Below are 12,833 nucleotides of genomic sequence, written 5' to 3'. Positions count from 1 at the left end.
TGTGAGGCATCTGTTTCTCAAACTCTAATGTACTTGTCCTCTTGCTCAGTTGTGCACCAGGGCCTCCCACTGCTCTTTGGGGTTTTAGGCTCGGTTTTTGTATAGCACTTTGTGACAAATTGGATTGATTGATTGATAATTAGTTCACTCCAGTGTAGAGTGAAATGCCTATTAGTTCACTCCAGTGTATTGTGAATTTCACACAGCCAGTGTAAATGATCTACTCTGTAAAGGGTTACAGAAAAATTGTCTAAATGTAGACAAAATTCACTCTGCTGAGAGTGGATGCATATACACACAGCAAAAGTGTTCAAATTAGCACTACAGCGAGTTAGTTTAACACTTTTAACACAGATTTGGCTGTTTACTCTTATGGTAATATTGACAGAAAACTGACAAAATCTCGATGAACATTTACCAGATCTGTTCACCACACATAAGGTAGAGGAAAAACATTACAGGAAAAACCCATATGAACAAGAGCTATAATTAAAATAAATCTTCAAACCAAACGGTAAACTATTTTACATTTTGGTGTCTAAACTTGATTATTTTGCTAGACTAAAATAAGTCCTAATCATGTGTCTAACTATTCAAAGCAAATAGGCATCCTTACAGTATGTGACATGCCTGCATTGGGCAGATCTGTTTGCTAATTACAGCATAGCTCTGAGAAGGGAGGTACTTGTGTGGTTGGGGCTATTTTTTATGATGCAAGGGGCAGATATGGTATAAATACTCACATCATTGTACTGGGAGGCAGCAGATTCTCCAACGTGCTCCTAACCTAAGGATAAACAGCAGCAGTAGGAGGACAGTGGTGCTGAAGATTTCATACCCCTTTTTGGAACTCCAACTCACTCAACTGCATGCTGGTATGTGTGCTCTTCCTCTCTATCCTCTTAATCTCTTGGTGCAGTGAACAATAGGGCCCTTCTGAGGCCTGACTCCTACTCCCACTGGGATGAGCTAGGACTGGGCAGGTGGAAGAGATGTTGGTGCCTAATAAAACCAAGTAGGATAGCCAGAGTTGAAGGAGAACAGGCTGAGATCCAGGAGGCTGAAACTCAGTATTCAAATGAATTTCCTTGCTATCTATACCATTTGTTGTGCTTTTTCGGGGGGGGGGGGGTGTAATTCAGTTATGTGTGCAGTTCAGAGTTCAGTATATGTGTGCAGAGAGTAGAGTGTTACAAAAATGTCCTTGCTTGAATCATTGCAGCAACTTCAAAATTAAAGCTAAGCAATACTGAATATTTTCCTGTTTCAGAAAATGGAAGTAAGAGTATTGAGCATCTTCCTCCTCCTGGTGGGCTTGACAGCTGTTCATGGTAGTGGTTCATATATAGTGAAGAAGGTAATGAAGGCCTCCCCCCAGTACCAGCCCTACTCTGTGAAGAGCCACGGTAAGAACCAACATCCTAGTCTACATTGCCTAGTATGATACAGGTGATGTCTTTGAAAATCCTGTGATAGTTTCAATGGACAATGTAAGAGTTCAACTATAATCAATGATAAATCTAACATCTTCACACTTTACCACAAATATGCATATATATGTGCACATTTTTCCACTTAACATGTGATTTCCATCTGAGGATGTCCACTTTCATTTCTTGCACAGGGACACTCAGACATACAGTTGAATTAATAAATTACATTTTATTTTTGTGTCATATTGGCAGTAGACAACCCATCCCTTATGGGATCAATTGACACATAAACACACAGCGATAGTAACACAGCGATAGTAACACTTGAATCACATTATCTTGCATACTGTCTGAAGTGAGTATACTGTGTATGCAGTTGTTATGCTCTCATTCAGGCTAAGGAGCCCTATTTCTTCAACAGTCATTTTGTTACAATTCGTAACGCGTTTTAATACCTTCACGATATCTTCACTTCAAATGAGTTTAAATCAAATTTTCTCAGTCAATCTCTTGGTGCCTTCATTAGGTCTTAAGAATTGATTTTAGGATGACCAGTTAGAGCAATGATTCAGCAGTTGATTGATATTAGGATCCCCAGTTAGATCAGTGGTTCAGTTGTATAGAACTTAGTGGGGAATATAGATGTGCTGATATTTTAGTTTTTTTTAAATATTTAACCTTAAAAAAATGGACACTTCAGTACAGATGATGGCTCATTTCAGTCATTTATAAAATGGCAATAAGTTGAGCTGTCTATACATTATTTAATTGTTATCTTCTATATCTTCCATTGTAATGAATAGCTGACTTTGCCCTACCTAACTGATGGTAACAGTACCGATACTAGATTTTTTTAAAGTCATAGATATAGTTAGCTAATGCATTACTAAGGATAAAGACACATATTGTATGATTCTTCTTATGTTTGTTTTAATTAACTATATATATATATATATATATATGACTTTTAAAAATCCAGTATCCAGTAACTGTTACCATCAGTTAGGTAGGGCAAAGTCAGCTATTCATTACAATAGAAGATCTAGAAGATAACAATTAAATAATTTATAGACAGCTCAACATCATTGGTTTCTTGCTGTAGCAAATGGACATTCACTTGTCTTCAACTGTATTTTCATATCATATAAAGTAGTGTGTAAAATAGTATGTGCCTCTTGTTAATATTATACGACTTTAACACCGTCAATTACAGTTCAATCACCCAGAAATGTATAGGCGTGCCTTTCAAAAAGTAGAGACATATGTTTTGATGAATCTAAACTAGGCCTCTACATTTGACCAAGGACATGTCGTTTACACACTGGGTCATGTGACCACATAAACAATTAATTTTAAAAAGACTCTTACAATTCATCATTCTGCTTTATAAATGCTTGTTTTCTCGCCATACTTCAGTTTCTTAAGACAGTTTAAATGTCTATGCAGGTTTGACTTGCACTCTTAATGCTATCATACCCAATGCTTTCGAAGTGGCAATTCCTTAAAAAAAAAAAGATTTAATATTCTAGTTTGCCTTATTAGGCGATTTCCTCCCCCATGCAGGTTTAACATACATGGACAAAAGGGCAATTTCATTGATAAACATTTTGAATAAATGTGCCAAAATTGTTGGAACGACCTTGAGGGAGAGAGTACCCCGACAATTTGCAGTTGATTGGGGGCCATATATAACAAGCATCTCTGAGTAGGAGTGCTGATTCCGGATCAGTTTTGGATCAGATCACAATGAATAAGATTATATGGATAATACATCAAAACTCCTAATTTGAGACACTTGATACATACAGCCCCAGGACTCAGGTTCCCATGTTTCCAGCAAAAGGGGGTGTTAACCAAATGTCAAACTAGAGCGAGATTAAATTGGGAAACACTACTTACTTCTGTCTAGCTAGCTAACTATCCTGCCTACCCAAAACAAAGATGTAGTACACCATTTTGGTAAATGCGGTGAATTCCATTCTGGGAATCTTAGTATAAACAAATAAGGTTTCCACCAAATGTACATGAAATTTGAATATGGAAGCAAAACAGAGCAAAAAAATATGATCGTTCCTCTGACAATTGCTGAGTGTAACACAATACTTTACTTGTTTTAATAAGTTCTAATCCTCTTCATTTTTCATGTCCATAAATTAAAATGCCCATCCTCCATCACTCAAACAAATAGGAGGGCCTGTGCCATGCCAACCCAATTAGATTGAGCAAATACAAAACAAGAATACGTTATTATGAAAACAATACTCCATCCACCATCCACCAATGTATTTCTGGCTATGCCCCTGCTGTACAAATACCAAAAGTGCCTCAATTTGTTGCCTGGGGTGGTCTAGCGGTCTAATCGGCTGCCTTTGATCATATGTACTGTGCAGCTGTGAGCATGGTTTCCGAATCCGACTCAGTGCTCTAGCACCCTCTCTCCTCCTTTCTTTCATCTCTACACCTCTATATCTACACCCTATCCAATAAAACACGACAAATAGGATAAGGTGCCCCACTTGTTTGTAAATTAGTGTTATTATTAGTATTATCTTAGTATTCTTTTTTTTAATTACATCCTGGCACCTAAATGTGCTCAAAGTACCTTGAGGTGCCCACATAGGGTAATGGAAGTCAAAGAATTGTGCTTTTAAAGTGCACTACATTTCTGCCTCCCAATTCTATACACTTCTGAACAAGTATGTGCACTTATATATACTTAATGGATTCAAAAGGAAAAATATATAAATATGCTTACACCTTTCCAATGCTTTAAAATATGTATGGAGGAGTGGACAAATGCACACTTCAGGAGTGGCACACCAATCAGCTCCTAGTCTTAAATTAAAATAATAATAAATGGAGAATGATCGACAATAGTAGCTGACTAAATTATAATTCTATAATTAGGTAGAGACAATTGCCAATAACACATTTACTACAAGAGGATCACTTGGCATCAGTTGTATTAATAAGGTGACTTGTATTTCTCCACAGTGGTGTCAGTGGCAGGAGAGCCCGGTACCCCAGGTGAGCCCGGCCCAGAGGGCCCCCCTGGCCCACCTGGCCCCGCAGGGGAAAGAGCTGTGGGACAGCCCGGACCAGAGGGCCCTGCCGGACCACCCGGACCTGCTGGCTACTCCGCACCTGGCAAACCTGGCTCCCCTGGTGGTCCTGGTAAGCCTGGTGTTCCTGGTGCAGCTGGCGAGAAAGGAAAGGTGGGGGCAGCTGGACTTCAGGGTCCCAGGGGCATGCCTGGACCTGCTGGAAGCCCCGGACCTGCTGGAATCTCTTCCACCGGCATACCTGGACCTCACGGTCTGCCCGGAGCAATGGGACCAAGGGGGGAAACAGGTCTTAAGGGACATCCAGGTGTGCCTGGTTTGTCAGGAGCTAAAGGGGACAGAGGAGTGGGTATCCCAGGGGCACAAGGTGAGACAGGGGCTGTGGGACCTATGGGACCAGCTGGGCAGCCTGGAGCAGTCGGTGTTGGAAAGACAGGAAAGCCAGGATTCCCAGGTGAGGCAGGAAAATCAGGTAGCCCAGGTAGGGATGGGGGCGCTGGTCCCATTGGATTGCCAGGTGCTAAGGGCCACACTGGGGCTCCTGGTGTAGGTCAGCCAGGAAAACCAGGTGATAATGGGGCTCCAGGTATGCCTGGTTCATCTGGTCCTAAAGGTCATCAGGGAGCAACTGGAGCAACTGGTGCTCCTGGTATCCCTGGATATGGAAAGCCAGGAGCAAATGGACAGAAAGGTGAAAGGGGAGTTGTAGGAAGCTCAGGTACAACAGGTCAGAAGGGTGAGCCAGGAGCACATGGATTCACTGGAGCTACTGGTGCTACTGGGCCCATGGGTCCCACTGGTCCTCAGGGTGCAAGAGGCTTCCAGGGAGATACTGGGGCAATGGGTCCCAAAGGTGACACAGGTGAAATGGGACCCCAGGGACCAAAGGGATATAAGGGAGATCAGGGAGCACAAGGTTTCCAGGGCAAGCAAGGTTATACTGGGGCAACAGGGCCAACTGGTGCCACTGGAGCCACTGGAGCTCCAGGTAACAAAGGTGACACTGGCCACACAGGTTCAACTGGTGCTTCAGGTGTCCCAGGACCTGCCGGGCCCAAAGGTTTCCCAGGGCGCAATGGTGAGGCAGGTGAGGCTGGAGCTGCCGGTGCCCCCGGTACCAGAGGCCCGGTTGGGCCTGCTGGTCCCGCAGGTACACCTGGCCTTAAAGGACACCCAGGTTTCCCTGGCACACCTGGCCCAGCTGGACTTGCCGTTAAGGCCACCCCCGGCCCTCAGGGTCCCCCTGGGCTCCCTGGTAGTGATGGTCAGGATGGTGGCCAAGGCCCTGCTGGACCTCCCGGCCCACCTGGTCCTCCTGGCGAGGTCATTTTCGAGAAGAGCATAGGCATGAGTGAGGTAATGGTGCCTACTCTTGTCAAGGTCCCAATGTCTGCTTTCTCTGTTTCCCTGGCTAGTCCTTATCCTCCATCTGGGGAACCCATTAAGTTTGACAATGAGGTGTACAATGCAGAGAATCACTATGACACTACCACTGGGAAGTTCACTTGCCAGGTCCCTGGAGTATACTACTTCTCATACACCATTCACGTGAATGGGGCTCATGCTCTGGTGGCTCTGTACAAGAACGTCAAACCGGTCATGTTCAGCTATGATGAGTACAACAAGGGCTTCCTGGACCAGATGTCCGGTAGCACTGTCCTTATGCTTGATGTGAATGACACAGTCTACCTTCAGATTCCTGATGATGAGGCCAATGGCGTCTTTGCCGCTGAGAACGTCCATTGCTCTTTCTCTGGGTTCCTTATCGCTTCAACGTGATATCGGTGTCACCCAATAACCACACAACAAAATCCGCAAGCTATTTATCAAAGTTATCTCCCTGTCTTTACCAACCAGGCAGTTCTCTCTTTTTGAGGAATAGAAGCATCTCAAATTGAAAATACAAGAAGTGGGTGCTAAGAGGAAGGAAATCTAACACATTATCAGGGATGGGGAGGCAATCAACAAAGTTACCAATGATTCAGAGTTTTATTTTGTGAGTGGAGGCAACATGTGAAATTGAGGTGTTATGGCTATGTTGTGTCCTGAAATGTTCTTATTTCACTTTTTTTTCATTTTTTTTACTGATTACAGCAAGTGATTCTTTGATTTTGTGTATGTCTGTGTTTTTGTACAACCTTTTTTTTGGTGACCAATCAGATACATTCATTACTTTATGTGCACCATGTTGTACCTGACTTCCTTGTATGTGACTTGAATATTGTGAAATGGCAATGGTCAAATTGACCATAAGAAATAAAACAAAATATAACACATCACAAAATACTGACATACAAATGTAAATTGTTTACCAACAACATTGTTATATCTCCAAAGATTAATGTCATGTAAAGCAAAATGACCTAAATAAATGTCTTTAAAAAAAATGGTGTGATTGGGACTTTCAAACAATGCAAAGGCCATTAAAATGCACACATAATACTGATGAAGTTCTTGTCACATAGATGTCATAACATTTAAGGAAAGCCAGGCAGTTAGCTAGTTTACATAAAGGGATAGTGCAAGATTATTTTACATAGCATCAGATGGATACCCTTTTTGCGTCTCTGCGTGCATTTTGAAGGAAGTTGCTAACTAGTGTTAGCGCGATTGCTAACTAGCGTCAGCGCAGTGACTGGAAGTCTATGGGATCTGCTAACATGCTATAACTTATGTGGCAGTGTCATCTCTCTCTCTTTTTCAGAAAGCTCAATTTTCAGAGCAGAACTTTAGCTTGGCTTGTGGGGGCGTCGCAAATTGATGAGGAAGTGGGGGGGGGAGGCATTGCACATGCAAATTAGATGCATAGGAGAACCAATCAAAAATTCGGTCAAAGACACTCAAATCTTTTGCTAACTTCTCTTTTTACAAGTCTGATATAGCAGACCAGTGAGTCACAGCTCGCTGTGTTTAGTCATGTGTGTTTCATGTCAGCCAGGCTTAAGCTGACACTTTCTAACTGAGCGAGGCCGCAAAGCGGGAAAAAACAGCCCGCCCAGCTTCGCTTAGGTCATTATAATTCAAAACACACTAGCTTTTGTTGAGTTTAGTTCATAACTGTATTGACAAGCTAATGGCTGATGTGTCTTTGGTAAATTCAACCAATTTAAATGAAGTATTTGGTGCTGGGAAATTGGATGTAGCAAGGGTTGTGCCTGCATATGACACATTGTGATATTTTAAGGGAAGTCCAAGATCAAGGCTTAACGTTTTCTGTGCAGTGCAACACATGGTTTACAGCTCAAGTTCGATTATGGAAGGAACTACATTTAGTTAATCGTTAAACAATTGGTGCTCATCACATTATCAGATTTCACTATTTGAGACTTTAGACTGCACATTATGCTCATAATGGGGTGTACACAAAGGACTAAATTCCTTTTCACGCATTTTTCGATTTTGTAAGAACAAACGTTTGGAAGATATTTTTAAGCATACTGTATGTGTGTGTAGCCTCACCCCAACCCTAACCCCAACCCTACTGACGGACTGACCCTAACGCCCAGCCATCGCACCCCAGAGCCTTTTTATTACAGGTGGGCAACCAAGGGGTCTACAACTCTGTCCGGGTGTACCCGGATCCCACGGGCTCATGCGTCAATGCCGTGGAGTCACCGTCTCTAATCTCCCCTCCGGTTTCCACATGGCAGAGATGGAAGTGGATCAACCGACTCCACAACTAGCAAAGAACCTAACCCTAACCCGAGTTCGCATCCCACCCCTAAACCTAATCTTAACCCTTACCTGTGTTCGCATCCCACCCCTAACCTTAACCCTTACCCTAACCTGGTTTCGCATCCCACTCCCACCCCTAACCCTAACCTTAACCCTTACCCTAACTCGGATTCGCATTCCACTCCCACCCCCGACCCTAATCCAAACCCAGGTTCGCATCCTGCTCCCAACCTTAACCCTTCCTCCTCATCATCCCATCAACAGAAAATACTCATCCCCTTGGTATCAACATGTTCACATAGAGTCAGACCCCTACATCAAAATAAATAAAACACAACTTCTCCATAGTACAACAAGTTTACCCACCCCTTCAACCTTACAGAATCATTTCAGCATTCAGGAAGAAGAAAAATCTCAAAGACTTACAAAGTTCAGTAACATACCACCACAACCCCCCAAACCCCATACCACCCACTACAGAAAGAGAAAATGAATCTCCAATCCCAACAGTGACACCTCTGCCCCGATCACAGATAGCCTCTCCCTCAGCACCTCTAATGTTATCTATATTATCACCTGTACACTATGAAATAAACACTATCGGTCAAGCAAAACATACAATAGAAACCCGGTTTAAACAACATCTGTACAACATCAAACAAGCATAATTACAGACAGTACTGGTTAATCACTTTCAAGATCACCCCATCACAAACCTCAGTGTATCGGGTCTGCAGTCGGGTCCTGGGTGGACTGGGAGACAGCGAGGGGCAGCAGAACGCAATTGGATCAGAGTTTTAAAAACCATAACACTGGAGGGTTTAAATGAGAAACAGTGATAGGGCTGTGGGGAGGGGTTGGAGGGATTGAACCTTTTCAGTTGTAATACAAAAATTGCAATTATGAAAGAAAGATGTTTTGATGAATAATGTGTATGTTTCTCTGTTAATAAATAGTTATAAAACGGATTGATTTTAGAGCATGCACTTGTTTATTCATGACTTAGAAAATTCATCCCTCCAGAGGCCTGGCCTACTGCTTTTAAGAATCTCTCAGTACCATCGTTGTTTTATTTATGATCCTATGCTGCCATCTAGCGACTCTTATACTGCATTTGAATAACACATTTTATTGAGACATTGGAGGGGCACATAGGAATAGGCCTGTGCACCTAAAAAAACAAACAGTTTATTTTAACCCTACCAAACATAAAACCTAACCCTATAACGCCCATCTCAACATTAACCCTAATCCTAAACCTAACTCCCAACCCTAATCCTAACCCTAACCCCCATCCTAAACCCCGTCCCATCCCATCCCAACCCTAATCCTAACCCCATCCTAACCCCCATCCCAACCCTAACCCCCATCCCAACCCTAACCCTAACCCCATCCCAATCTGGACGTGCTTGTGTGCAAATGGATTTTGTCCCCCCACACCAAAAACGATCAAGACACGCAGGTTGAAATATCAAAACAAACTCTGTGCCTGACCTCATGTTGTTAACCTTGTCTGCCCCTTATAATGTATTGCGATCCCCATTTTGTCACACTCCATAGTTTTATCCATACCGAATAACGTTTTAACAAGCCTTGTGTTACTACAAGGTTGGACTTTTGTCATATTGGGTCACCAATGTATTGTTGTCATGTGTGCCTGACCTTAACTCTAACCCCCCACCAACTTTAATTGCATCCCACTCAAATTCTCCCCTTAATCTGAACCCCTTACCCCAAAACCTGTTTTCTGCCACACGGCATAGCAACAATACGGACCAACCAAAAATTCACAACACCACCTGGGCCACGCCCACCAAACACTAGAGGAGCAGCAAACCCCCTTCCACACACTTCTCATAATTTTACAGTGGGACAACCAGAAACACATCACTCCACAAATGTAACCAAGATTACATCAAAGGTAGGCAAAACACATAGAACACCACACCTGCAGATATACACACATTTTCACTGACCTTAACTCTAACCCTACACCAACGTTAATTGCATCCCACTGAAATTCTTATTTCAATCTGAACCCCTCAACCCAAAACCTGTTTTCTGCCGCAAGGCAGAGTAACAGAACGGACCAATCGAAATGACCCACAACACCTGGGCCATGCCCACCAAACACTAGAGGAGCCGCACACCTCAACTTTACAGGGGGACAACCAGACAACACATTGCTCCACAAACTCAACCAAGACGACAACAAAGGAAAGTAAAACACACAGAACACTGCACCTATAGATACAGTTGAAGTCGGAAGTTTAAATACACTTAGGTTGGAGTTATTATAACTCGTTTTTCAACCACTCCACACATTTCTTGTTAATTAACAAACTATAGTTTTGCAAGTCAGTTAGGACACTTTGTACATGACACAAGTACATTTTCCAACAATTGTTTACAGACAGATTATTTCACTTATAATTCACTGTATCACAAATCCAGTGGGAAAGAAGTTTACACTAAGTTGACTGTGCCTTTAAACAGCTTGTAAAATTCCAGAAAATTATGTCATGGCTTTAGAAGCTTCTGATAGGCTAATTGACATCATTTGAGTCAATTGGAGGTGTACCTGTGGATGTATTTCAAGGCTTACCTTCAAACTCAGTGCCACTTTGCTTGACATCATGGGAAAATCAAAAGAAATCAGCCAAGGAGCAATTTTCAAATGCCTGAAGTACCACGTTCATCTGTACAAACAATGGTAAGCAAGTATAAACACCAGGGGACCACGCAGCTGTCGTACCGCTCAGGAAGGAGACGCGTTCTGTCTCTTACAGATGAACGTACTTTGGTGCGAAAAGTGCAAATCAACCCCAGAACAACAGCAAAGGAACTTGTGAAGATGCTGGAGGAAAGAGATACAAAGTATCTATATCCACAGTGAAACAAGTCCTATATCGACATAACCTGAAAGGCCGCTCGGCAAGAATGAAGCCACTGCTCCAAAACTATCATAAAAAAGCCAGACTATGGTTTGCAACTGCACATAGGGACAAAGATCATACTTTTTGGAGGAATGTCCTCTGGTCTGATGAAACAAAAATAGTTTTATTTGGACCTAATGACCATCGTTATGTTTGGAGGAAAAAGGGGAGGCTTGTAAGCTGAAGAACACCATCCCAACCGTGAAGCACAGGGGTGGCAGCATCATGTTGAGTGGGTGCTTTGCTGCAGGACTGGTGCTCTTCACAAAATAGATTGCACCATGATGCAGGAAAATTATGTGGATTTATTGAAGCAACATCTCAAGACACCATACAGGAAGTTAAAGCTTGGTCGCAAATGGGTTTCCAAATGGACAATGAACCCAAACATACTTCCAAAGTTGTGGCAAAATGGCTTAAGGACAATGAAGTCAAGGTATTGGAGTGGCCATCACAAAGCCCTCATCTCAATCCTATAGAAAATATGTGGGCGGAACTGAAAAAGTGTGTACGAACAAGGAGGCCTACAAACCTAACTCAGTTACACCAGCTCTGTCAGGAGGAATGGACAAAAATTCACCCAACTTATTGTGGGAAGCTTGTGGAAGGCTACCCAAAACGTTTGACCCAAGTAAAACTATTTAAAGGCAATGCTACCAAAAATGTATTGAGTGTATGTACACTTCTGACCCACTGGGAATGTGGTGAAAGAAATAAAAGCTGAAATAAATCATTCTCTCTACTATCATTCTGATATTTCACATTCTTAAAATAAAGTGGTGATCCTAACTGACGCAAGACAGGCATTTTTTTATGAGGATTAAATGGCAGGAATTGTGAAAAACTGAGTATACATAATATAATATACAAATACAATCAAGACAAAGACATAAATTCCACTCACAAAAAGAAACAAAAAAGAAACAGGTTAAATGCAACTATAGAAACCAAATAAAATACCAAAACAATGCTTTCAAAAATTATATGTGATTCCTCCACCATCCTCCCTTGCAACTAACCCACTCCCATCAACAAAAGCTTAATCAAAATCCAAATGTTCCATTCTATAAAAATAAAATATATCTATGTGCTTCTTAAACGATGCTATAAAAATACTCCACACCCTTACCCCCTATTTTTACATTCAAATTTATTTCCAGGTAAGTATACATTTTTCCATGATAGATTAACATCCAAATTCAGAAACAGTTCCACCCACATCTTCTCAGCAGCAGGCCTGTCAGTAACCAGTTATCTAGAAGAAAAAGAAACGCACACCTATTCAGACGAGGTGCTGGCTAGCGGAATAGAAACTTGAAAATAAAAGAGAGCGGCACACTCTAGGAGCTCAGATGCAAAAAAAATAATTATACCAACGTTTCGACAGCCAAGCTGTCTTCATCAGGGTGTAATCACAAACACTGCGGGATGACTCGTTTATATAGTGTCAAAAGACACAAGTGTCTGTAATCATGGCCAAGAGTGGCCTAATATCATTGGTTAATAATCAAATATTAAAATGTCATACAAAGAACAGCATACGAACAACAAATGGATAGCATACGATCATAGATTAATTTGACTACGCAAGTTTACAAACAATTACAATGGCAAGGTCACAATAATCACAAGAATGGCTTCAGGTCAAAGTCTACGTTGAGACCGAAGGGCGCAAGGGTCTTTAAATTAAAGAGGCAGCCTCTCGTTCCCTAACAATTGGATACCAT

General features: G+C 42.0%; 1 protein-coding gene across 1 annotated transcript; it reads left to right on the top strand.

The window, feature by feature from the left end:
- The first annotated feature begins 748 nt into the window (after nt 1–748).
- Nucleotides 749–6,882, top strand: col10a1a (collagen, type X, alpha 1a). Its single transcript, XM_020470333.2, has 3 exons — nt 749–875; nt 1,271–1,406; nt 4,428–6,882. Exons 1-3 carry the CDS (start codon nt 870–872, stop codon nt 6,272–6,274), a joined length of 1,989 nt encoding a protein of 662 aa, XP_020325922.1. The 5' UTR covers nt 749–869; the 3' UTR covers nt 6,275–6,882.
- Nucleotides 6,883–12,833: the final 5,951 nt, after the last annotated feature.

The sequence above is a fragment of the Oncorhynchus kisutch genome, linkage group LG14, assembly GCF_002021735.2.
Source record: "Oncorhynchus kisutch isolate 150728-3 linkage group LG14, Okis_V2, whole genome shotgun sequence".
Lineage (NCBI taxonomy): Eukaryota > Metazoa > Chordata > Actinopteri > Salmoniformes > Salmonidae > Oncorhynchus > Oncorhynchus kisutch.
This window is presented reverse-complemented; position numbering and strand designations above follow the sequence as displayed.